A 27,007-nucleotide genomic window follows, 5' to 3' on the forward strand; every position below is an offset into this window, starting at 1 on the left:
TTAGCAGCTGACAACTTGATTAGATTGTTTGTTTTTGTTTTTGGTTGGTTTGGTTTTGATATTAAGATGTAGGAGCTGTTTGTATATTTTGGAACTTAATCCTTTGTCAGTGATATCATTTGCAAATATTTTCTCCCATTCCATAGGTTGTATATTCATTTTGTTGATGGCTTCCTTTGCTGTGCAAAAGTTTTTAAGTTTAATTAGGTCCCATTTGTTTATTTTTGCCTTTATTTCCATTACTCTAGGAGATGGTTCCAAAAAAATATTGCTGCAATTTATGTCAAAGAGTGTTCTGCCTATGTTTTCCTCAAGGAGTTTTATAGTATCCAGTCTTACATTTAGGTCTTTAATCCACTTTGAGTTTACTTTTATATGTGGTATTAGAGAATGTTCTAATTTCATCCTTTTACATGTAGCTGTCCGGTTTTCCCAGCACTACTTATTGAAGAGACTGTCTTTTCTCCATTGTATATTCTTACCTCCCTTGTGTCATAGATTTATTGACCATAAGTGCATATTTTTATTTCTGGGCTTTCTATCTTGTTCCATTGATCGATGTGTCTGTTTTCGTGTGATACCATTTTGATTACTGTAGCTTTGTACTATAGTCTGAAGTCAGGGCACGTGATTTCCCCAGCTCCATTCTTCTTTCTCAAGATTGCTTTGGCTATTTGGGGTCTTTTGTGTTTCCACACAAATTTTAAAAAATTTTGTTCCAGTTTGGTGAAAAATGCCATTGGTAATTTGATAGGGATTGCAATGAATCTGTATTGCCTTGGGTAGTATGGTCATTTTAACAATACTGATTCTTCCAATCCAAGAACACAGTATATCTTTCCATCTATTTGGGACAACTTGAAACTTCTTTTCATTTTATTCCTCAGACAGTTCTTCTGTTCCTTGGATTCAGCTTTCCTTTTCCTGCATTACATCCCCAGTTATTCTAGGAAGAGTAAATAGGAGAAACTCTCTGGGTATCTTATTTTGCCTTAATTCTTGAGTAACAGTTTGCTGGCTTTAAGTTAGGTTCAAAATAATTTTCCCTGAGAACTTTGAATTCTTACTCTACTGTCTTCTAGCATCAAAATTGTTAATGCAAAATGGGATGACAATCTTCTGGGGTTTTTTGTTTCTATGTATGTGTATTTTGGTTCTTTAGTTTTTTGTAAGTATCCTGGTAATTCTGTCTGCAAGCTTTATACCAGGAATTTCAAAATTTCAACAGAACAATTCTTGGCACATGGTGAATATTTTCCATCTGAAAATCTGTTTTTAGTTTAGGGAAATTATCTTTTTTTATTTGGTTGATTATTCATCTTGATTCTCTGATCTTGGATTAGTTACATATTAATAGCTTTCTAGATCTATCCTCCATCTCAACTTTTGGATATTTTCCCCTCTGTCATTCTCTACATTCTGAGCTGTTTTCTTAACTTTATCTTCCAGATTACTAATTGAGTTTTCAGTCACACCAGTAATTCAATTCTACTGATTTTTAAAATGTACTTGGGGAACCAGTGTTTAATTTTTCATGGCTTCTTTCATGTTCTGTGCTTGCTCTTTTTTCATAGTAGCCTCTACTTGTGTGTGAACCCACTATCCTCTGAAACCTCTCTGAGAATGCTAATTCAGTTTTTGTTGTCTTCTTTCTTTTATGTTTCTCTGGTGGTCAGCTGCTCTGTCACATATCTTGGTATTTCTCTTCTACCAAATATTTGATGATCCTTGGTTGATCAGTAATATTTTAAAATAAAAAACACATTGGTTGATTATTTTAAGTATTTAGCAAAGTTATTCTTTGCAGTCTGGAAGGCCTCCTGGGGAGGGCCATCTACTCCCGGTGTTTGAACACTTCCTTTGTCTCCAGCAGGAGCTGATGCTACCTCCAGCTGCTCGGGAGACCTGGGAAGTGGGGAGGGGGCACCTCAGCCAGCAGTTTCCAAAGTTTCTTCTAAGTCCTTCCACCCTCAAAGTGCAATCAGGTCCTACCCCAGACCTACAGCTTCTGAATCTGCATTTTAACAGGAGTCCTTCACGATTTGGAAGCATGTCAAAGTCTGAGAAGCGCTGCTCCACAAGGTCCTTGTTCCTGTCCTCCATCCCTGGCTCTCCGTCCCTGATGTTGGAGCCTGGAGGTTGAAGCGGCTCCACCTCCTGTCAGCGTTCTCCTGCACATGCTCCGGATTGTCCTTCACTATCAGCCACCCTCCCTTTGGTATATAAGTATTCCCTACTTATGAAATTGTACAGGAAACATCCAAGCACCCAACATCCAGCTTAAAAATGAAATGTTACATGTAGGATTGAAATCCTTGTGACCATTTCCCCTGATTTTCTTTATTTTAGTTCTGAGCACAACACGGCAGGGCCCCCAACAGTCCTGTGGCCACAGATGCATAGATCTGGTGGGACTCAGCCGTGGGGCAGGCACAGACCCAGACAGCTCCCTTAGCTGATGTGAGGCCTGAGTCTGCATGAGATGGCCAGGAAGAAGTAAGGCCTTAGCGCTGAACTCACCCACTTTGGATAGAGCAGATGAGGCAAGGTCTATCTAAGACATTATAGCTGATGTCCCTGAGAAATGGGACAGTGTGGGGTGAAGGAGAACACCATCTGGTCAAATATGCACCAGTGGGACTGACGTGTGAGCGCAGGGGGAGCTTCCAGGGACCCCAAGGGACACAGAAGCAGGGAGATGGCATCCAGAATGTCTGCCAGAAGGCAGCAGGCCCTTCCATAAGGTGGGATCCAGGGCCCAGATGAGAAGTGACCAGAGAAGGGCTGGCTCCAAGTCCTAGAAGGAGCAGTCTCTTACGCAGAAAACCAGTGCGGTGGGAGATGGTATTCAGGCACAGGGAGCTAAGAGGTTCCGTTGCCAGAATTTGGAATCAGCATAGGGCTTAGGTCTTAGAAATAAAGATGAGGTCGGGCCAGACCAATACAAGAGTGAGGATGCAGATTATTAGAGACTGAAGCTACTGAAATTCTTCCTGCTGACACTCAGAACTGCTCCTAGACTTAACTGTTCAAAGTCAAGGGAACTCAGCTAGGGGAGAGGGAGAGCGAGGAAAGGAGAGGGGAGAGGAGGTAGAAGCTAAGAGCCAGGTATGACCTGACACCATCACTTGATCTCAAAGAGACATATTTTTCAGCATTTGTAAACCAGCCAACATATGCCAAATCCTACACAAAATTATAAAGATTATTCTGCACACCCTGAACCAACCCCATCTGTACACCATGCAACAAATACCCCAGAGCCCCAGGAGGACTTTGTTCCATCCCAGAACTCATTTTGAGCACCTTCTGTACCCAGGCACTGTGCTGTGAACCAAGACTTCAAAGAAGAGTAACACCTGCCCTGGACTTCGTTAACTCCTGTCCCATCAGGAAGTGAGACATGCAAACAGGTCATTTCAGTTCGTGTGGAAAGGGCTGTACTAGAGGTGTTCCTGGCTGCGTGGATTGGGTTGCATGGCTGGGTGGAGTGAGGCAGGAGAGAGGAGGGGAGAGGCAAAACAGAAGGAGATAAGGAGGGGAGACCCAATGTAATGTGGTGCATGAACCCTAAGGACTTCACTTCTGAAGCATAACCCAAGGCAAGTGCGGAATGGTCAGAGACTGTGGAGTGTGGAGTCTGAGAGCCCTGGGTTCAAATCCTTCCTCTGCCCCCACACCATTTTTATGATCTTGAGCTTGCTACTTAATCTCTATAAACCTCAGATTTCTCCTTTGCTCATTGGGAGATTCAGGGGGAAAAAATGCTAGAAATATCACTGTTACTTTGTAAAAAGTCCATGCTCCTAAGAGGGTGAAGATAAGGAAGAATAAAGGACAACTCATGAAGAGGGTGTATGCCATACTGGTTACTAAAATTGCTTAACATTTATTGCTTCCTTTAGGGTTAGTAAATTTTAAATTTCATGAGATGCATACATGAAGAATTAGAATTGCTTAGACTCCACAGTAGGACTGGATCAAGCTCTCCTTGTTCTAAGTTTCCTCCAAAAGTAGTAGCTATTTTATTTTTTTTTATTTTTTATTTTATCATTGTATTATTTAATTTTTTTTTATTTTGTTGGGGGTGGGGAGGGTTATTTTTGGAGGAGATACCAGGGATTGAACCCAGGACCTCATGCATGCTAAGCATGCACTCTACCACTTGAGCAATTACCCTCCCCCCCCCAGTAGCTATTTTATTTTAATTTGTCCTTATACAGAGTTATTCAGTGGGACCTACCATAAATATCTTCTCCAACAAATTCACGTAACATTTATCATCAACATTCATGGGCCCCTTGGATAAGGAGGTGCAGCCTCTTCAATTACCAATTAGCCATAGTGGCTGATGGAGAGGGAGACCATCTTGACAATCTCTCCAAAGTAGGAAATTATGGTGATTCATAGATTTTTTTTAACCATATACTTGCAAATGAAAAAAATTGTGGTTATCTTGGAAATGTGAATTTCCAAGAATTGAATCAAAATGATGGAAAAAATAGTATGAAAACACAGCCTAGGAGGAGCCTGCTGTTTGCTTGGATTCCTTGTTGTGCCTTCCTATTCGGAAGTCTTTTCTTTGCATCCTCCTTGAAGACAGACAGTCTCTCTTCACCTGAGGGTAAAAATACTAACTACGGAGATAAGCTAGAGAGACAAGCTTCTGCTGAGTCAAGATGTGGCTGGAGTTTATGCCAGGATTTCTGTTCACCGCATTGGACGACTGATTCTCTGCAGCCAGGCATCAACTGTAACAGCTTGTGCATTGGCCAAGGTCAGTGTTTAACAGTGATGGTTTTGATTTCAGTAAAGAATTCGTAAGAGTCTTTGACTCCTTCTCTGCCCACCCCCGAACTCTTCATCCCCCCGAAAGGCAGGTTCAGCTCTCTGATGAGCCAGCAGTTTGTCCAGACCAAGCCTGCCTGTAACCTCTTTGCCACCCGGTGGACACGCCCCACGTTGCTTGACCACACCGTCGCGGCCAGCCCGTATTTAACGCTGTTGGCTCTTTGAATCACTTCCTCTTCGCTATCAAAGGGGACAACACACGTCACTGGACCAAATATCTCTTCCTTCATGCAGCAGGACTCGTCCTTAATGTCTGTTATCACCGTGGGAAGCATGAAATACCCTGTCTGGTTCCTGGGGGGGAGGTTCAACTTATCCACTCCCTCACCGCACAGAATTTGGGCCCCTTCCATGCGAGCTCTCTTGATGTAACTTCTGACCTGAGTGGATAAAAAAACATAGTAGCATCTTATCATTTGTCTTCACACCAAGCAGAGAAAATACAGTATTTCTGAAGCATCTAAGGAAGATGTAAAAGGTCATTGCCCTTCCCAAAACAAATCTAAGCTTGATTCAATTTTCAGTCAGATGCTGAGCCTGAGGACAGAAGTGCTCCGGGTACTTAGCTGGGTATTCAGTTCTCATGGGTAAGGGGAGGAAAGTCTTTTATTTATTTCATGACTAAGTGCCAGGCACTTTTTACACATTCTCGTTGAATTTGCTCAGAACTCTATTAGCTATGTATTATTATCTCCAATTTGCTGCTGATAAAATTAAGCCTCATATAGCTAATAAACAGGAGGGCTGGGATTCACACTCAGATATACGTTAAATACACAAGTCGTTAAATACACAAAATGTTCTCTCACTTTCGGGGACGCTACATCCATTGCAGAAAATAGGAAGCCAAACGGTGTATGAGACTTAATGAAAGGCCAGGACGCCCTTCAATAACTGAGCCTCCAGAACAAATAATTTCTAATTTCTTGTCTCATTTACTGATTATATTGGGAAAAACATATCTAGGTAATATAGTAAAGCTCATAATAATGGGAAATAAATTATGCAATGAGTCGACCCAGTGGCTCAGAGATAATGATAGATGTTCATTAATAATGATTATAGAAATGACTCACAATAATGGTATATATATTTATGTTTGGAAATGTTGAAGTCACAATAATACATTATTCCACCCTTGAGGGGCATTACAAGAATAAGAGAAGTAGAAAAGTCTTCCCCCAAATTAAAAGTGTAAAACAACAGTCAAGTAATACATCAAAGGCAGGGTAAATTTTGGAATGATGTTTTGGAATCCTACTTATATCCTTTATCATCTGTCCTGCCCCAGTATTAGGGTAGTACTCCATTGTGCAACTCTAGTCAGGGTAGAGCTATCTGTTGGCCATGTAAAAATTAAAAGGTAATGTTTCATTATTAATTTTGCTTCAATTTGTAGAACACTTCATACACCACGAAGTCAAAGATGTTTGAAAAGTAGAACATTTGGGACTGCTTTCCATTCCACTCCACTATTCCTCCTCCTCCTGTACACACAATCATCTCAAAGCCCCGGTCTAGTTTGTGGGTAGAGCCTCCAATGGATCGGGACTTCTCTTTCCCCTACAGTCTTGCTCCTTTTGAAACAACCCACCGACATTAATTAAAAGATGCCGGAGGCAGCATCCTGTGTGAACAAGGCAAGTGCAGGTGAGTCTCCCGGATGCAGGGCTGGGACTTTAATCAGTGATTCGAACAGCGCAAGGGGCGCTCTGGCTGTGGATGATCATGTCTAGGCAAAATTACATGATTATCTCTGGAAGCTCTTAGCATAATAAAATATAAAAGAAAGTGTCAGTTTTCAAATTGTGAACTTACAAGGTGACTCACACTACACTGAATTTATTTTCTAGGGATGACATGACAATTCTATCTACACTTGCAGCTCTAGAGAACAACCTTGTGACTGGGAACATGCCATAAAATTCAGTGAAAGATTCTTATAAAACCTTTTCTTAGGAGGAGAGAGCAGAGTGTCATTAGTCCTTACTCGTTTTGACCATGAAATCAAAGCATAGAGGTTCGAAGAGTGGGCTCAGGAGCTCAGCACTGCTCAAATCCCAGTTCCTCCACTTACCAGCAGAGACTTTAAATGCTCAATGCCTCAGTTTCCTCATCAGAAAGATGGGATTGACTGGGCCACCTATTCACAGGGTCTTGAGAGGATCAAATGAAATAATATATGCAAACTACTTCCTGTACTACTGACATATAGTAAGTCTTCCGAAGGTCAGCGGTGTTGTTTTGTTGACGGTGACAGTGATGATGATGGTGAAGAAGATGATGTAATGCAAGATCAGACATGAGCTAGGAGATTTCAGGGATGCCCCCCTCCCTGGTATGTCAGTTTTTATACCTGACAGGGGAGGACAAAGACTACAAGACTGGACCTTCGGCCTGAAGCCCTGCCTTATTGGGGGATATACCCGTGAACTTCCTCTGGGTTTCCTCCAGCCTCCTTGGAAACGCTTGAGAATCCTCTCTCTCTAGCATCTTTGGGAAGACTGGCCTGGAGCCAGATTCTCCAGACAGTCAAGTGGGAAGGATCCAGGAGAGTAAAAAGAAAACCAAAAGCAACCCTGTGAAACAGGTAATTTCCCGTGCCTCCCCCTCAGTCCCTGGGAGCCCAGGAAGTCACACCTCCACCTGGGAGCCCTTTGCCATGACAGAACAGCTTCTGCACTCTCTAATCGGATTCTTCTGTCACTGCATCACCACCCGTCGTGACAAGCACACAGAAGTAGGAGGGACACAAAGACTCTGTGGCTAATTTGATCTGGAGAAGATACAGAAGAAGAGAGTTGGAATGCAAAGGTGGCAGCCGGCCCTTCCTTGGCTCGCAGCCCCCAAAGCTTTCTGGTGAGGGGCGAGGAAGGATGACTGCCAGTGGAGCGTGTCCACTGCCTCCTTGATCCCAGATCAAGGTTTGACACACAGAGCTGAAAAGAGTCACAGCCTGGAAAGGACACACGTAGCCTTCTCTAGCCGCTTCCATTGGCTCCCTCTCAAAGGGCAGAGACACCCAGGGCTTCCTTACCAGCCCAGCGCTGAAAGACCCCCACCAGGGCTACACCTGGTGGGAGACCCAGAGGGTAGGGCTGTGACTCCTTGCATCCAGAGCCCTGCTCTAGGTGGGAGGGATCTGCCTACGGGACCACAAAACAAGGGGAACCCCGTGGCTACTCGCCGTTTTATGTGGTGCAGTAATGGAAATACGATCTTTCTTGTTCTTCCCTAAAAAATAAAAATAAATAGCCAATGATAAACACGTTTTTTAAGTTTTTAACTGTGAAAAAGACTGTTTTTAATCTTGTGCAAAATCTTTCCCCATAGAAGCGATAGAACCTTGGAGCTTTCTGAGATGAGGTATCGTGTTTCCGAGCTGGACTTCTTAAAAGGGCAGCATGTGAGCTCAGCACAGCCAGATTCTAAGTCACCTCCTCTTGGATGCCTCATTGTCATGGGGCATCCTCCAAGGGGCACCCACAGCGTCAGATGCTGGCCTTGATTACTATTCTCCACCAAAAGGAACCAGAGCCCGGTAGAGAGAGGTCCTGCTGCCTGTGTGGGGCAGGCCATCTCAGGTGGCCTGAGGCTGCTTGCTGTGGAGAGCAGAGATGCCTGTGGGAGGGTTACACTGGAGCACAGAGGAGGACAGGGAGCAGGCTAAAGAGAGGGCTCTGTGGTCAAGCAGGGACATGCTGAACATCACAAATATTGTATTAAAGTCCACAGGAATTACAATACATTGAAACCTGGCAAGCCTGTATTTGGCCCAAGTTCACCATGTGGGGCACAAGGGACAAAAACTCAGAGGATGACAGAGAAAAGCCCTAACTACCAATAGGAGTCAATGAGCAGCATCAACTTCTCTTACACACACAAGAATCTGTGCGCTCGCGCGCGCGCGCGTGTGTGTGTGTGTATGTGTACCCATGTGCACATGCATAAAGGGGATCTAAATCATTCAGCTGATAGAGAAAAGTCAAACATTTTGATTTGCCTCACTAATACATCTCCTCTCATTGGATAGCAAAAGCTATTATGACAGTGCCTATGATAGGAAACTAGTTTCTCTGCTGAGTGGATGGAGAGAACTGAGTCTCGGCTGAGTGGTAAATTGCAGAGGGGACCTGAGATGGCACCATGCCCCGAGCTTACTGGACGATGCTTCTGGGAAGTTAACTTTGCTCCACAGGAAGTATTTGGGAACGTGCAGAATTTATTTTTCACTATTTATCAGCATATGGGGGCAGGTAGACCTGGAGGCCTGGTGTCTAGAAACAGCCGGACAAGAGAGGACAAGGGAGCTTCTTGCACATGGTGATGTTTCGCTCCAGGCGGAGGACATCCAGAACCACAGGTCCCCCGTGGGCGCTCTGGGGGCTGCTGCCTGTGCGCCTGCAGTCTTGCCAGTGAATGTGACCAGAGGGAAGCACCGCCGTGCCGGCCAACCTCACTTTAAATAAATGACCTCAAGCCTCAGGTGAGCCCTTGGAGCTGCCCTGCTGACAACACAGTCACTTCAAAGTCCGTTCTCTCTCTTGATCCCCTGCAAGACAATCGCATGCCTTCTCCTCCTTCCTGAAACCTTCAGCACTACCTCTCCTCCTCACCCTGCTGCCTATGTCACTGAGAAAACAGGAGAAATAAGAGACCAGCAAGAAGCTACACCGCCCCACCTACAGGCATCTGTGCTTCACAATATAGCGAAGGTCTAAGTGAAAATGCAGTAAATCCGCCGAGTCTGTGCACTGTCAGAGTTCTTCAAACCTGAGTGAAGGCTGTGTCTCTCACTGGCTAACTATCCTTGGTGGGGGGTCTCAGTTACCACAGCTGAGCAAGAGGTCCTTCGAACTCCAAAACTCTATGACTCATAATGGAGTCACATCAGGCAATGAATTAAAATGACCCTAAAGACCTAAATTCTGTAAGCCACCCAGAGAACATCAACAGCGTCTCCCTTGGAGGCCTCCACTAGTCACCCCACCAACTCAAGACCACGCAGTTGGAATTGTGTGTGTTCGTGCTTCCAGAACCCCACCTGTCGTAAGCCAGATGTGGAACCTTACTGTCTGGGAACTGACTGGGAACATTTACCTGTGGAAATCCCTGCCACTCTCTCACTTGTTTTTCTTCCTTTGTTTTTCTTTTTTTCTTTTCTTCGGTGGTAGGAGGTAATTAGGTTTATTTCTTTCTTTCTTAATGGAGGTACCGGCGATTGAACCCAGGACCTTGTGTATGCTAAGCATGCGCTCTGCCACTGAGCTATATACCCTCTCCCCCACGTCCGAGTCATTTTCATCAGCTGAGCTTTATACTTTGAACTCAGCCTTCCTCGCTTTACTAGTGGTATCTCCATGCTGACGTCTCCAGTTCATTTCATGTAGACACTGCTTTAACCTGGATTGCATTTTGCATTTGTCTCTAACCCTTTCAGAGTCTGTATCCAGAGACAATTTCCCACAGGTCTTATTTTTTTTAATAGGGTAGTCATGAACAGTATTTCAAAGCATGGATGCTGCTATGCCTGGCTCTGAGCTTCTCTCCAAATAAGAACTCTTTCTGTCACTTACATGCAGGGGTTTACTTACTTTCTCCAAATGAGCTTTACTGATCAGAGCGCCCATGTTGGCCGATGGGTCGGAGGGAATGCCAACCTTCCACATTCTGGTAGCTTCCACAAACCTCTTTAAAAATTCATTATAGATGCTCTTCTGGACAAAGATCCTGCTGGTGCAGAGGCAGATTTCCCCCTGCCAAGAATGACATGTGAGAACGATGACAAGACAAGAGGACTCCCTTCTTCATGGAGAGGTCACCCTGCACTTCCGAGTGCCTGTCGTGTATCATTACTGGTCTAAACAATGGGGCACAGTGGTAAACCAGAGGCAGTTTCACCACATGCAACACACTGTCTTGTGGGGAAGACAAGCAATAAATAGCACAAGTGTAACTCAGTGTATAATACAACTTCAGGTTGCGGCCAGAGCAATACAAGAAAACCAAGCAGAAGATAAGAATAGAGACCTAATGGAGGGGGCAGCTTTTACTCTCTTTTATTAAAGGGAGCTCTGGAAGGCCCTTGTGAACAGGGGTATTTGAATTGACCCTGGATTGATACGAAGGAGCTAGATGGACAAAGATCTGGAGGAAGACGATTCTGAGCAGTAAGTATGGAGGACCTGCCGCGGGAATGAGCCTGGAGTCTGTGAGAAAAGGCAGCGAGGTGAGGTGGGCAGAGACGGGCGGTGGAGGCAGGGACGTGGCTCACAGGGATGTAGGAGATGAAGGCAGGATGTGAAGAATACAAGGCAACATCACACGGCATCTCACAGGCTCACAAGAAGCTTGCACTTTATCCTCAGTTACCATGAAAAGATCACGGGAGGCTTTCAGGAGCAAAATGATGTGACTGAATTTACATTTTTAAATGATCATTCTGGTAGCTGTGTGGGGAATAGAACTGGAGAAAACAGGAGTGAGAACAGAGGAGAGCTGAGAGCTTTCCAGACGTTCAGGTAAGTGGAGCTGGCTTGGATCAGGGCGGGACTGATGGAGATGAAAATGAAGATAGGGATACACCAAGGTCAAGAGATTCTTACAGGGTCATGGGACCCCCCCCAAAGCATAAGGAAACTGACATAGATGCTCTGGAGGAGTGATGAGATTCGGGTATATTTTAAAGACAGAACCAACAGGACCTGTTGACAGGTTACTGAGGTGTAAGGAAAAGAGAAGGTAAGAACAAGGATGTGTCCCAGACTTTTGGCCTGAGCCGCAGAGCAGATGGTAGTCTCTTCCCTGCCTGCTTTAATTGTTCACTTCGATATTGGTTTATTTTGATGATTAAACCAATAGTATCATAAAAATTGTTGTTTATTTTCTGAAATTTAAAATTTGCTTATTGATCCAGAAAAATCTCTCTGTGTGTATATATTTAGATAGACAGATAGATAGATAGATACAGATATAGATATATTTCTAAGCTACTTTCTTTAGGAATTACTGTGAAAGAAACATGATCATGAAATAATCATTGTAAAGGATGTTTTTCATTCTACACTCACAAAATCCCTATTGGAAGGCATCATTATTCTTACTTTCATGATTTTACAGATAAAGGAATGCAGGTCCGAAAGGTATGCATCTTATTTAAGTTAGGTAAATATATGTCTCCTTCCACACATCTCTCTAACTCTTGGCTCAAGCCTTTGTTCTCTGCTAAAATTTGTAAAGCACATACCCTTTGGAGAAAACCATCCCATACTTATGCACCCTGCTCCATCCCAGACACTATCCTGGTGTTGAAGACAAAGTGCTGCATGGAAGCAGCCACAGTTGCCCCCCTTATGAGGCTTGCTGAACAGGAGCTGTGATGCTGCAACAGTCTAGAATGTCTGATCCAGTGTCCTTGACCCTTTGGGGTGGCATGGCCTTGAAGAATCTGAGGAAAATTACGGGCCCCAGAAAAACATGTTACACAATTTCAAGAGATGCGGAGATTGCCCTGAGGTTTGTCTATGACTCTCAGGTAAGAAATCTGCTGAGATTGGCTCAGGTGTTTATTTCTAAGTAAGAATGCACTGGGGATGCTTTTGGGCAAGAGAATAAGATTTCTTGGAGCTAGGACATTTGGCAAGAAAAGATTAAGGAAACTATAAATAAAGGAACGGAGAAGCTTAGAGAAGCAAAAAAGCAATCATTTGGCCCAGGGCTGGTACCTGATAAAAGTTGTGTAACTCAGGAAGAGGAGCTGGCTGAACAGGAGCTGTGATGCTGCAAGATCTCCAACTGCATTAAGATTGAACAGATAGCGGGGAGGGTAGAGCTCAGTGGCAGAGCACATGCTTAGTATGCACGGGGTCCTGGGTTCGATCCCCAGTATCTCTATTAAAATAAACAAACAAACAAACAAACCTAATTCCCCCCCAAAAATTAAAAAATTTAAAAAGCTGAAGGAAAAAAGAAAAGAAAAGAAAAATAAGACAGAAATTTCTCTCTCAAAAAAAAAAAAAAAAGGTTGACCAGCTAGTCAATGGAATAACACAATGTAACGAGCCTCCCTTCAGTGACATAGCCCTGCATTGACCTGCTCCCCCGCTGGCTTTGCACTGTGGTGCAACAGATGCAGCTTGACAGCACTACTTCAACTACAGAGTTGAAACAAATAAACAAAGGGGAAAAAAATAAACCAGAGCACTACCTGGTTGGCAAAGCTGGACCTGACGGTGGTGGGAACGCACTCTTCCAGGTTGGCGTCTTCAAAGATGAGGGCAGGATTCTTGCCCCCCAGCTCCAGCGAGAGCTTCTTGCAGTGGGGAGCACTCAGCTGCGTGATGCGCTCGGCTGTGGGCTGGCTCCCCGTGAAGGAGATGAGGGGCACCTCCGGATGGGACACCAAGGCTTCACCCACCCGGGGCCCCGTTCCAAACACAATGTTGACCACGCCTGCTGGAACACCTGCATGGGAAGCAGCATCAGTTACAGTCATTCTGCTCAGTGTGTTAAAGACTTCAGGCCACATGGAGATTTCCCTTCAAAGTCCAATAGCTTGAATGGCGTTGGGGGTCAATATGGATGGCTCTCTCTGGCTTAAGAGCAAAGACTACAACATCACCTCTGCCTATAGTGCACCTGGGTGGGATTTCTCCAGGCGCTTTGCCCTAGAAAACTGGGGGTTGACTATTCTACATAATTCATTCCAGGGTATTAACTAGGCTTCAAGAGGATGCAGCCATATCCCCAGGCAGGTCAGACCCTGCGAGGGAGGAGAGCCCTGCTCTGAGCTGGCGTCCAGGGGTCACAGTTCAGTGTGCAAATGTTAAGTAGAGGGGAGTGTAAATGCTGCAGAAGCCAGAGAAGAGACTGACTACCGGGCCCCAGGGCATGACAAAGGGCTCCCCCAGGAAGGTGAGATTTGAGTTGAAGGTCCTGTTACCCGAGAGATGGATGCACCATTACCCTTTAGGACTGACTGACCAAGAACACCCCAGATAGGGGCCCCAATCTTTTCTATCACAAACCCTACTGCTCTCAATCTGCACGTATCCATTTACATGTTTTATGGATTTACTTGCTCATTACCTACCGACCACTAGGAGGTAGCTAGCTGAGGGCAGAAGTGGGATCTGTGTTCTGCCTCCGTGGTATCCCCCGTGCCACCGCCTACTTTGCCTTATAGAATGAATATCAGTTTAAAAAAACTAATGCGCCACATTTAAAATAAATGAATGGAAAAAGAAGATAGAATGCTACATATGTATATATATGCTATTACAATAATTTTAAGGAGAATAAATAATAAAAATAAAAAATGTTAAGAATAAACACCAATAAATGCTCACATTTATTAGGTGCTTACTGTGGGTCAGACATTGCTGTAACTGGGTTACACCCTTCAGATTTCCCAAATAGTAACATCCTCACTTCACCTATCAGAAAACTGAAGCAAAGCAAGTTTAAGCAACAACCAGTAAAAGGCAAAACTGGGTGTAGGTTAATAAGTCATTGTTAAATCAATGAATGAATGAATGCTTGGTGTACATTTTCAGTTAAGAAAAGGTTCTTGGGGGAGGATATAGCTTAGTGATAGAGTGCATGCTTAGCACGCACAAGATCCTGGGTTCAATCCCCAGTAACTTCATTAAAAAAGTAAATAAATAAAACTAATTACACCCCCCCAAAAGAAAAAAAACAGAAAAAAATCAGCAGTAATAAACAATCCTATAAAAAAGAAAGAAGAAGAAGAAAAGGTTCTTGACTTTGGGAAGATTTACATGTTCAGAAAAAAACCTGTGTGCAATTTCGTCATGACCAGGAAGCTCTTAGGATTTGCCTGGAGGTAGCTGAGTTTACTCCCGCTGCTGCTTCAGGCTTGAGCTGGAGTAGGTGCAGAAATCCTCTGGTTTGGAAAGTAACCACTTCCCTGCTCCTAGTTTCCCTTGCTCCAGGTTAGACACTCTCTTCTCAGAGGAAACATACTCTCTTAGATTCAAATCATCTCTTCAGGAATACATTTTTAAGGTATAAGTAGTAAGTTCTCATTGACGATCTACTATCATCCAGAAGAACTTCCCACTGAGCAGAGCCTCCGCCTGATCACCTTGAGGCCCCATTTAGGTGAGCACCTAAGGAGAAAGGTGTCTAGCAGAGCCCCACCTCTGCACTTAGAGCACACGCTTGCTGAAATCCAGCTTAGGTGGGTCCTGAACACAGGTCATTGCCAGAGAAGGGCAGGCCCAGGGCCAGGCACTGTCTGAGAGCAGCTGGCATCTGGGTTGGGGCAAAGAAGAAGCTCTGGGAAAAGACCCTCCCAGCCATTGATGAGGGGAGAAACAAGAACAAGTTTCCCATTATTTGCAGGATGGGTCATGCATCTTTTTGAGCGGGGGATTGGGGGCCAGAGAACGTGGACCATTGGGCTTTATAAATCCTGACAAAAAATCCTGGCAAAAAATGGCTCCAATCATTTCTAATGTTTACAGCACCATTTTAACAAAGGGTGAGAGGAAACACAGAAACACCTCATATTTATCACCCTAGGAAAATGAGCTCATTGCAGCGGACAGTGTCTTCCACACAATGGAATTAACATTTTGATTGTGTTTCCTTGAGCCCGGCTGTTAATTTATTAAGAGCTATCTACTGGCCAGTATGTCTCAGTACCATTTTGCCATTTGATACAGATGTTAATGGACTTTTTCTAGAGACATCCACCCTCTGCCCTTAAGAGGTTCTGCTTATAAGAGAAGGAAGGCAGTTTAGTTGGCAGATAACAATCGGGGAGAACTCAGAGGAGGTGGCTAAGAGGCAGCAAAAGGAAGGAGGTGGCTCCAATGCCAGGATGTGGCCATGTGGCAACAAGGAGAATGTTAAGCTTAAATAGAGCAGAACAAAAATTAATAGGAAGAAACCTGCCATCAGTGGACACTCCAGGAATGAGGGCAAACATTTGGTGCCTCCAAGAAAGAAACAAACATTCTAGAACTGCCCAAGAGGTATTCATGGTGTGCTTAAATAAATCTTAAAAGATTTTATTTCAAAAGAAGGTCATCTGCTAAGACGGCGTGAACACTCAGGACCAAAGGAACTGACTTCTGAAATACCTGTTATGCATTAGCAGGTTGTTTTAGCTTTCCTTCCTGACACTATTAAAAGTTTCTCTCACAGTGCTCTAAAGCAGGGCTGTGCAGATGTGATTCACACACCACCACCCCCCGCCCAGTCCCAGTGGAGAAACTGAGGGTTTAAATCACCTGCAATTGGACCATCACACTCTCAGTGATTGTCAGTGGAGGAAAATTTGGCAAAGCCAGCCCAGGGAGGGAGGAACCATCTTGGTCTAATAAATCTATTCATTCATAAGAAACAAGAGCAATGCTGTGTAAATAAACAGAAACATAAAGCTCTCATGCAGACCAGATTCCGGGTTATGTGCGAGGGGAGAGCGGTTAGAAAAGAGAAGGCATCATAGATCAAGACGTGTTTGATTGCAGGAGAGAGAAGTCTCTGGAACACGGCTCTGTGGTGCCCTCCCCACCCCCTCGTGCATCCTCCCTGACATGGGATCCATCGAAGTTGAGCATAAGCCCCACTTCGGTCTCACACCAGGGAAGCTGCTGTTAACAGGCAGAGAAGAAATGCCCTGGACCTTTGCAGATACTAGAGATTCAACTTGGCAAAGAATGGGCTAGAAAGTGATCACTGCTATAAGGGAGGGTGGCACATTCTGGGACTCAAGGGGTTGGGCAAGTTCATATCCTCCACCATCCAGAGGCCTAGGGCATCCATCGACATCATCCCAAAGACCTCGGCTGGGAGGCCTCACTCCTCCGTGGGACACAAGGAGATGGGCGACTAAAGTAGGGTCACAGGCCCAATGCTCTCCCTAAACAGGCATGATTTAAGATGTCATCTAAACCCTGGATAAAGAATGGGTTCAGCTTTCCTGGAAGCCAATGTGTATGTTTTTGCTTTGAGAGAAAAGGCATCCAGGGAGAGAGATGCACTTTTACCAACCACCCTGTCTGTGGTTCTGAATGAGCCCAGAGGCTTCCTCAGTGGGCTTGAAGGAAGCCAGCAAGGCAGAGATGGACGGAGCCAGGAAGACAGCCTGTCCCCCACCACCTGCCCATCATCCCCTCCCAGGCTGGGCAGAGACAGGGGCTGAGGACCTAGCAATGAGGCGCTTCCTCGTAGGTTACAAGGTGGAGCCTCCTGCCTGCTACCTTCCAACCCTGGTGCAGTGTCAGCTGAACACTCCAGAAGGAAGCTGGGAACACGCCCTGGCTGCAGCCACTCCACCATCAGCAGAAGGAAGGCAAGCAGCCACCGTACAACAGCGTAGTGTAACCACCGGCAGCGGTTCCAAACTCAGGGAAAATGGAGCGACGTGTATTCCATTCTCTCGAAAATGGGCTGTTTCGATGGTATTCTGTAGCTGTGCAAACCAGCGGGGCACCCAGCAATAGTCTTCTTTTCATCAAGATTTACTTGTGGTTCAATCATAAGACTGATGTTGAAGACACTCTCTGGAGCAGGCTGGTGTCGGATTTCATCAGCTTGTTAAGCCGGTTCCTGCACTGCTATCCTGTGCTCACTGTGCTGCCCCTGGAGCCCCCTGCAGGGAGGGACTGTCCTGTAGTAGCTCAGTTCTGGGGATGGATAAAGGAAGCAGTGGGGGTGAACCCCACAGATGAAGGGGATTTCTCAGAAAAGGATCAAGGAGACAGAAACCAAAGGTGTCCCTGGAATCTGTTTTGCTGGTGAGCAGAATTTTATCCAAAATAACATTTCAAGGGGGATGGGGTATAGCTCAGTGTAGAGTGCTTAATTAGCAAGCACGAGTTCCATCCCCAGTACCTCCATTAAAAACATTTTTTTAAATAAATAAACCTAATTACCTCCCCCCAAAAAATAAATAAAAAAAAAACTTTAAAAAAAAAAAAGGTTCAAATGTCAGTGAGTGACCTTAAGTGGCTGAAGCCTACCAAACATACAGCCCAAAAGCCAATCCTGCGCCTCTGTCAAACCCTGACGCCTATTACCTGCCTTCTCCAGGAGTCTGCACATCATCCACGCAGTCACTGAAGTCAGCTCGCTGGGCTTGGCTATCACAGTGTTGCCAGCAGCGATCGCCGGAGCCATCTTCCAGGTCAGCAAGTAGAGTGGCAGATTCCAGGGACTGATCAGACCAGCTAACAGAGGAGAAGGGAAGCACTGCCAGCAATGACATGCCCCTCCAAGCAGACGTGCCAGGCGGGGGTTCTTCATGAAAATCTCCTTATGCTACCCGAAACTTCAGATGACTGTTCCCAAACCCCAAACTTGTAGCCAACTTCAGGGAAACAACTCTAAAATGTATTACAAGCATCTGTACCTTTTAAAGTTAGAATCAATGGCGTTTACCCCTTTCTTGATGACTTACAATTATATTTACAAACAATGGCAATATAAGTTCTGGGACTAAAAGGCGGTCGCTGGTCCCCAAACAGTTCCAGAAAGTGATCAGTTTTGAGATTTACGGACTGATCTTTACATTGTGTGAGCAGCCCTTCTCGTTATTAAACAGCCCACCAGTATTTCTTCTAAGTGTCTTCATCTCTGTTTTTAAACTCTTGTGGATTGAGACATAAAATCTCAAGCTGTTTAGAGTTACTTGTAAAGTAAAAGCAAATAGGCTCTGAGGCTGTAAGATCTGTTTTAGCCAGCCGGAGCATTTTTTAGTAAAAAGACTCTCTCCAAGTTCTCACCTGTAACCTGACCAGATAAGCTTGCTGGATAAGCAGCAGAACCAACATCTAGAGTGTGTCTCCATGTAGTATTCTGAAACCAGCAGGCTGCTGACCATAAAATGGCGCAAAAATAAGATTCATGTTATGAGTAAATGGATTCACCTTATTTTACACTCTGCCCTCAAGCCTGAGCTATGAATGTAAACATATTTTATATTATTAAATTTCCCACTGAAAGAATCTGCTCGCTAGGGGATAACGGACAATTTTTGCAGCATGACATATTGTTAGCACCCTTCTTAGGAGGAGGTCTGAGCTTTTCATAATGCCTTGAAAATACCATTTCCGAAGGGTTCAAATAATCAAAGTAGTAAAATGTCCTATTTTCTTTCCTTTTAATGTATTTTCTGTTATCCTGTCATAAAATGTAACTAGTGAAATATGTAGGCTTGGTGTTTATTTCTCAGAGGAAACAGCGACATCCAGTGGACATCTTGACACATGGCAGGTACATATATGTCCTCTAAAGGTCAGGAGGCAGAGAAATGAACAAGGGAAGTAAAATCATCTTCCCTCTTCCCTCACCTCAAGGCTTACTGACCACATACCTGGCACTGTTCTAAGTGCTCTATGCTTATTAATTTATTTAATCCACATAAAATATATAAAGATAAAATTACAAGGGAAAAAAGTCCTGGTTTGTGAATTTACTCTCAGTATCATTCTTTCCCCTGTGATTTCTCAAGAGCCATTTTCCAGGAATGAGTAGGGAATTTGACACAAAGAAAATAAACTAGAGTTCAATTTTTAAGGCCAACTAGGTTTCAGATAAAGTGGAAGAAGTTTCTACTTCCCTTTTTCTTAGTCTGCTCCTTTAGACCAGCTCTATAGAGTTGACCAAGCATCTCTGTGTGCAAGTGTGGTCCAGGCTTTCACAGCACAGCACCTACCGATGCCCACGGGGGCCCGCACCGTGTAGTGCAGACAGCCCAGGTGGTCCATCTGCGTGCACTCTGATGTGTGGTGCAGGATGGAGGAGGCAAAGAACCGGAAGTTCTGTACAGACCTGGGAATGTCCATGGTTCTTGCCAGTGTAATGGTTTTCCCTGTAAGAAGCCAACAACAGAAGGTCCAGTCAGTGTACTTCACCTGGAACTTAGTGGAGATACTACCGTACACATATCCTAACTCACACAGAAGTAGCCTCTGTTCTTTGAATCCTGGGATGGGTGTTCCTTGGCCTCAGGGAGTGTTGATCATGGTTGGATAAAACTATGAAACAATTAAGTATGAGGTTGCAAGATGATGTCGAGGGGGTTACAGTTGAATCAAATAATCTTCGCTTTGTGGACTGAACAATTCACAGCCATCGTCATGTATTCAGCAGATGCTACCACTCTGTCCACCCCAGCTCTTTCAATTCAAAATCACTGCATTTGCTACAGAGGGGTTGGAATAATGGGTGTAAAGACAGCTATATTTGCACATCACAAAAAAAACCACTTTGATAAACACGGGGTGATATGAATTGTCCCTCCAACGCAGGATGGGGTCATTAAGATGGACACGCGGCAGAACAGGTGATGGGACCCCGGCCCAGGATGCCATGTGGTCCTTGCTCACCCATCACGTGCCCAGTACACATCCTAGATAGGAACTTACCTGGACTGTTCCTTAGTTATCTTTAGTGAGGCAGTGAGACTCTGTAGTGTCAGGGAGCATTTTCTTCTTAAGGATTTGGAGCCATACTGCTTCCCAACTTTAGGCTGCTTGACAGCACACCTGTATATGACTTTAAAAGATGCTGGCCTTTCCTAACAGATATCATTACAAAGATTTACAGACATTGACTCCATCACCCTGACTTCTGGGAAGGAGTCGAAAAAATTGGCAAATTGTGTTGGGAGTGGAACAGTGTCTGTCATATTGGAACTCTAAGTAACTGACTGACTGCTTTTCAAATGACCTTTGCTTTGAAACTCTCTGCTTAGAATCGGTAGAGGATTGCGAGAGCAGCCCTCACTCTTCCTCTCACCCCATATCCCTGCCTTTGCTCTACATCTTTGCCATTTCTTCCACCAAACAGTCAGTGTATTGACATCCCGGCCTCCTGGACTTGGGTTCGGCCTTAACTTGCCTTGACCATGAGAATGAGGCAGAAGTGGGCCAGCTGCAGCCTCGACCTGCAGAGGCCTGGGCTGGTTTTCCTTGAAAAACACGTGGTTGGCTTAGCCAGGTGGGCCTAGGAGGGGAGACATAAAGCAAGTGTCCTGTGTTCCAGCTGTACAGTTAAGAGGCAAGAAATCAACTGACAACCTGGAAGGAGGGTATGAATGGGCAGCTTCTGATGAGGTAGTAAACTTTCCAGAAAGAAGGGGCACGCTCCTGGCTCTGCTAGAGACAGCGAGTGTTGGGGAGGTGGGGAGGCCGGCAGAGGTGGCTCTCGAGATGGGTGAGTGCGTCTCACCTTGGTCCTTCGATTCAGCCTGAGCCAGCTCCTCCAGGGACTGTTCCAGCAAATCCGCCAGCTGGTGCAGCACCTGCGAGCGCTCCTGGGGGCTCCGGGACGACCAGCCTGGAAAAGCTGCTCTGGCTGCTTCCACCGCGGCTTCAATCTTAGAGCAGCAGATGGGAGAGAGGGGAGAGTGTAGCCCTAAGAGTCTTGCTCCCCAGGGGTTGGATGAATCTGGAATCCACAAATCTGTATCTGCCTAACTTTTTTTTCTGCCTAACTTCAAACATTCAACACTTCCCAGTGAAGAGTTACCCACAAATTGGTGTTTATGTGATCAGCAAAGCAGGGGCACCGTAAAAAACAAAGGAAAATGCTCCATTTGCACCAAGCTCTCCAGGATGTGGCAGTCAGGTAATAAGAAAGACATTAACTGAATTTAGCAGATATACATTTTAAATCATTTCAAAATGTCTAATTTTTAAAATATGCTATGAAAGAACAAACTGAGCCAAGGTGTGTAGAATTTCCAAACCCATAATCCAGTCCTGACATCTCTGATAAAATCAAAAATTTTGTTTGAAATCACATCCCAGACTGTCATTCCCACTTGAAATGACTCATCATATTAGTTATTTATTGACTAATATATATATATATATATATATATATATATATATATACATATAAGGGAATGTGCTAAGTGCTTTATACAAATTATTTCATTAAATTCCTTTTAAAGTTCTATAATATGAGTAGCGCTATGCCCATTTTACAGATGAGGAAACTGAAGCACAGAGAGCTCAAGTCACTTGCCAGAGGTCACACAGCTAACACGTGGCAGAATCAGGACGTAAACCCAGATCTGTGTGGCTCCCAAGACCACAGCTGGCCTGCCCCCGGCCTGGCTCCGCCTGATGGAAGAGGCCTCTGTAGGAGAGGAGGTCCTCTGTGGTTGAACACATACCTCGGCGACCTGGCTTTAGAGCTTAATCCGAAAGGAAACAATGCTCAGGAAGGTATCGGCCAGGCCAGTTCACGCAGACAGAATGACTTTCAGGCTGTCTGCTGCCTTCCTCCTCTGTGAGGCAATGTCTAACAAATGCCTTTCCCAGATGGCAAATCCAGGGCCCGTGTCCCACCCTCTCCTCTCCCACGTGCACGACAAGCGTTCACTATCACTCCCAGCTTTCTGCCACCACGGGGCCCGGGCTCAGTCTCAGAGCCCTTTTCCACAGGCTCCCGGCAGCCAGCACACCTTTCCTGTATCACGTGACCTGACAGTTCAGCTGCCCTCTCGCCCCAGGCCTGATCTACACTCCTTCTGGTTTTCTTCATGTGAACAAAGTCACCTTCTACTGAGCTGAAGTGAAGTTGAAAATGATTCTCATCCTACTGATAAATTTCTGGAAAGTTGGTGGTTTCACCTCAAAAACTAGATCTCTAAAGTGGGCCTGCGGGCAGAATGAAGGGAGGGACGGGGGCTTTAGTGACCTCCACCAGGAGCTGCAGCCCCAGGTTGCCTGCTGCCACCAGCGAGAGGAGGGGGCCTTCCTGCAGGGGGCAGCGCAGATCGAATCTTCCTACAGCTGGCAACGAAACACTGAGCTTTTTGAAAAGCGGAAAACTCAAGTCCAGTCATATTTTCTAAGTTGTCTTATGTCACATGTCCTATGTCCACTTAATATAGAATACATAGTAATCTACTATATATAATACATATATATCATACAATACTTGTAATATTGTATAATACTATTTGCAAAGCTAATACGTAGCATTTACTATTTGCTAGACACAGGGGACTCTACACATGTTGGTCTGTTTAATCTTCAGGACATTATGAAGTAGGTATTATTATTATCCCCACTTTGTAGGTGAGGAGACTGAGGCACAGGGAGGTTCAGCTCTAAGTCAAGACCACAGGGAGTGAGCGGAGCCGCTGACCTTTGAAGCCAGGCAGTCGGACTGCAGTCCATGCTTATGACCGCAGGGCTGCAGTGCAGGTGCCAACACAGGTGTGCGCCTACATGTGTGTGTGAATGATCACTGATCTAAGTGTCAGAGAGGAGAGTGTTAACACACTATGGTCTGTCACATAAGGATGATGATAGAGTCTTACTTCTAGGTTGTTACGACCCAGATTTAGGACAATTCACATTAAGCTGTTTAGTAACTGCACAGCACAAAGCAAACGCTGAACAAATGGGAGCCCCGCTGGCAGCACCAGCAGGATGCTCAGTGAGTGACTTTTGGAGAAATGGACATGTAGCTTGCATGGTAACCATATTTTTCAAGCCAGAAAAACCTAGGACTTGGGGGATCAGGCAGAATATTTGAGAGCTGGATTGCTGGGAAATCCAAACTCTCTTACTTTACTAGCCTGTAACTCCATCCCTCATTCTCTCTTCTGAAAGGGCTGAGCCCTGAGCGGCAGAGAAGTTCACCTGAATTTGGCATATTTGTCTTTTTTAACTTTACTCTGGAAAGCACTCTGAGACAAGGAGGGTTGGAAAACACAAAGCTGGATTTCCCACATCTATCCTAGGTCATTTGAAGCAAACAAAACTTCAGGTTACAGTTTAACCAACAAATTAGCCAATATTTGCAAACTTTAATCCACAAGTCTAAAGGTTTTTTTTTAATGCAAGACAGATTTAAAACATTATTAACAAGAGAGAAATAATAGTTATTTTTTAAAAAATGCATGTAATATTTATATTTGAAGGCTACAGATAGCTTTTAAATAATCTAGTTCTTTGTGCCTTAAAAAATAAATTAAAATCTGTTAGGCTTTAGATGAGTATATATCCATCAGCCACATTTATCATTCCAAATACATTTACATTCTCTGTGCAATAATGATGACTAATCAAATATATCTCAAATATTTTACAAAATTCCTCAATAATATTAATTCTACATCGCTGAAAAGAATTTTAATGTGGGTGCCATTATGTACGCTGAGTAAGAAAAAGGATAGTGTTAAATGTAACTCCAAAAATGTATAGGAATTTGATTCTGCATTTCACCATTTAAATGACTGGTTTTACTTTCCTAGGTATTTTGAAGACATGAAGAATTATTAGAGGATAATCTAAAATAAATCCCTGGGTTTTTAAATGTTGTTTGTTTTAGTGAAGTAACACATTTGGGGGAATCCATGAATATAATGGCAAATTTAGGCAACACTTGGTAGAGGAAAGGGAGCATGTAGTAACACTGATAATTCTTACAAATAATGCTTTTTACCAGGCAACCACTAAGTCGTGTCTGAGAACAGTGATGGTGTGTTAAGCTACCTAGATCATGATTTGCTTCTGCAAATCTGAGATTTGTTTCGTGTGTGGTAAGTACCCAATTACAAAGTAAATCTTCCTAGAACTAAACTCTTCCTTCTGCTGATGTTTAACAATTCTACGCCTTTTCTCAATCTCCTTTGATCCCAGGAAATCAAGTCTCTCACAGGCTAAGTACATTTCAATCTTCCCTGAGTGAATACACTCACCTCTTCTTTTCCGCTGTCTGGCACTCTGCAGTACACCTCTCCCGTAGAGGGATCGTAGGAGTCTAAGTATGAGTTACAAGGTAAAAATTTTCCACCTATGAAGTTTTCCAGCGTCAGAAGTGCCCTCGATGCAGCCATGGTGAAGGCCACAGCTGCCTGTGCTCAGTGAGGTTCTCCCCCAACTCTCCTGACTCTTGACTTGGCCTCCTCCTCATTTCCAGCCCCAAGGTCCTCACTGGCCAATCAGTGAAAGTGGGAGGTGACTTGACATTCTCCAAGAATATTCCAGGCTCCCAGCTCTGACGAAGAGAGTTCCCAAATATTTCACAGCCGTCCAGTGCACCATGAGAAATGGATGCTAGTATGTTAAACTCACATCAACTTATGTGTTCATAGCCCTTTAAAATGGTCAAAAGGCATCTGTGTATATCATTTTACTGGGTTCATCCTATAAACTATTCATTGCTCAAATGCTGATTAAATGCCAGGCCGCTGAGGCAGGTCCTTTACATGAATTTATTCATTTATTTCACACAACAACCCTATAGAGAGTAAATGTCATTACTTCTCCTGTTTTGTAGAAAAAAACAGCACCAGAGAGGTGAATTTGTCCAAAGTTGCATAGTTAGTAAGGGTAAACCTGAATCTGTTTGTCTCCAAATCATGTGCTTTTTTTCCTCGCATCACTGCCCTCATCCTCAGAGATGGCTGAAGACAGCCTCTCTCTTTCCATCACTCACCAGTTTCCCTTTACCTTGGCAGGAACGCAGTGAGCTAATGAGTGTGTGAAAGGATGCTCTTCGTCTCTGACAGTCTGGGAATGTGAGATGCAAAGATGCCTGAGTTGCCTAGCAGACTGGAAAACGTTTTCAAAGATCTGAAACATCCACTCCACCTTCAGATGTGGGACAGAATGTGCTTTCCTACTCGGCTGCTGGGAGGGTGCACAGAACACAGTAAGGACAGCTTGGCATTGTTAACCTCTATACCTGCCTCTCTTGGGTCTGGCATTCTCCCCCTCTCCAGGATTCTCTCCTGCAGAATTACCTGCTCATGTGCAAGGAGATAAGACATAAAGTATCATGTTTTATGGTAATTTAAAAAATTGAGAACAATCAAGGGGAGGAAGGTATAGCTCAGTGGTAGAGCACATACTTAGCAGGCACGAGGTCCTGGGTTCAATCCCCAGTACCTCCATATAAATAAATACCTAATTATCCCCCAAAAAATAAAATTAAAAAAATTTTTAAGTTGAAAACAACTGAAATGTCCACTAACTGGTAAATATTATAATTCATTGTTACATCCATAATGAAGAATATCATTTAAGCACTGAAAGGATATATTGCTAAGTGGAAAAGAAAATGGGTGAATAATCTATATGATATAATCTCCTTGGATGCCCATATGACTGAGGGATCGAAGGGGAGAGTGGATGGTTTCTTCTTTTTACGCCATGTAGTCTTAAATTTCTTGAGCTCATAATAGTACATCACTTTTATAGTTAAAATTTAGTTGATCATGCTTAAACCTATACAATGAGGTATGTCTACCATTTTTCAATGAAACTGGGGAAAAAAAAAAAGTAGATAAGAAGCCAAAGGAAAATATTTCTACTTGTCTTTTACTAAGTAACTGACAAACTACAAAATAATATATGTATTATAAAACATATTATATACATATATATTCTTGAGAAGGAAAAAGAAATTATTCTTGACTATCATACGCAGAAATGATTGTAGAGAGAATCTGAGATGGTCAAGTGAGATCTGGATCATGTCAAACAGAGAAGAGGACATGTAGAGTTTGTAAATATTACGGTATACTCAACTAGAGTATAACAATGTTTTGAAATCCATTACATAGTTGATTTTTTAAAATCTAATCAAATGTTAAATGTCAGTATTCTAGATTTATTGGTCATTTCGAGACATTCGCTGGCCCCTTAGGCCCTTCCTGCTTCCACCTTTAAGTGGTCTCTCTCTGGATAAGCTCCAGATGCTCGCCAATCACCAGTGCAAGCAATCATCCCTCCAGTGCCAGTGCAGCGAAGCTCCAGGCCCCTCTCCCTGTGGATCTTAAAACTACTATGAGGACCCACTGAACAAAGAACGGACTTGCCCACCTTTTCTCCTTTGCAGCGCCAAGCCTCTGCAGAAACTTTGGAATCATAACTCATGTAACAGAGCCAGATTCCCGAGGCTCCCTCTCCCCACCCACTAAAGAAGCAGGAAACAGTGTAAAGGTGAAATTTCTTTTCTCAGATTAAAATTCTTAACACTTCCTTTTTCGGGTTAATTTTTTTTCAATCTTGTGTTGATGATTTTCGGTCCTCTTCCGATATATTTTAGAATCTGGTCACATGTAAGTAAAAACATGCATACACGGACAAGGAAATACAATGCTAGATACTGCCAGAGTCCCTTCAGGAAAACCGAAAGCACGATAGGCGTTTCA

General features: G+C 44.0%; 1 protein-coding gene across 3 annotated transcripts; it reads right to left on the reverse strand.

Annotated features, from left to right (window-relative positions):
* Positions 1-4,518: 4,518 nt before the first annotated feature.
* Positions 4,519-24,687, reverse strand: ALDH8A1 (aldehyde dehydrogenase 8 family member A1). 3 transcript variants are annotated; one of them, XM_006200073.4, is made up of 7 exons: positions 24,548-24,685; positions 21,055-21,202; positions 19,538-19,693; positions 17,901-18,050; positions 13,058-13,314; positions 10,446-10,607; positions 4,519-5,231 (listed from the first exon to the last, which is right to left on the reverse strand). In XM_006200073.4, exons 1-7 carry the CDS (start codon positions 24,683-24,685, stop codon positions 4,779-4,781), a joined length of 1,464 nt encoding a protein of 487 aa, XP_006200135.1. In that variant the 3' UTR covers positions 4,519-4,778. The 3 variants fall into 3 exon arrangements, with proteins under 3 accessions (XP_006200135.1, XP_006200136.1, XP_072822420.1); XM_006200074.4 differs by lacking the exon at positions 17,901-18,050 and having other exon boundaries at positions 4,543-5,231; XM_072966319.1 differs by lacking the exon at positions 10,446-10,607 and having other exon boundaries at positions 4,767-5,231; positions 24,548-24,687.
* Between the last annotated feature and the right edge of the window lie 2,320 nt (positions 24,688-27,007).

The sequence above is a fragment of the Vicugna pacos genome, chromosome 8, assembly GCF_048564905.1.
Source record: "Vicugna pacos chromosome 8, VicPac4, whole genome shotgun sequence".
Taxonomy (NCBI): Eukaryota; Metazoa; Chordata; class Mammalia; order Artiodactyla; family Camelidae; genus Vicugna; species Vicugna pacos.

Excerpts from the sequence above, each read along its gene's own strand:
- ALDH8A1 (XM_006200073.4), bottom strand. The coding sequence starts at position 24,685 with ATGGCTGCATCGAGGGCACTTCTGACGCTGGAAAACTTCATAGGTGGA. Across the intron at positions 10,608-13,057 it reads GGTCCAGCTTTGCCAACCAG|GGGGAAATCTGCCTCTGCAC; the intron begins GTAGTGCTCTGG and ends CATTCTTGGCAG. Across the intron at positions 5,232-10,445 it reads GTAAAGCTCATTTGGAGAAA|GTCAGAAGTTACATCAAGAG; the intron begins GTAAGTAAACCC and ends TTATCCACTCAG.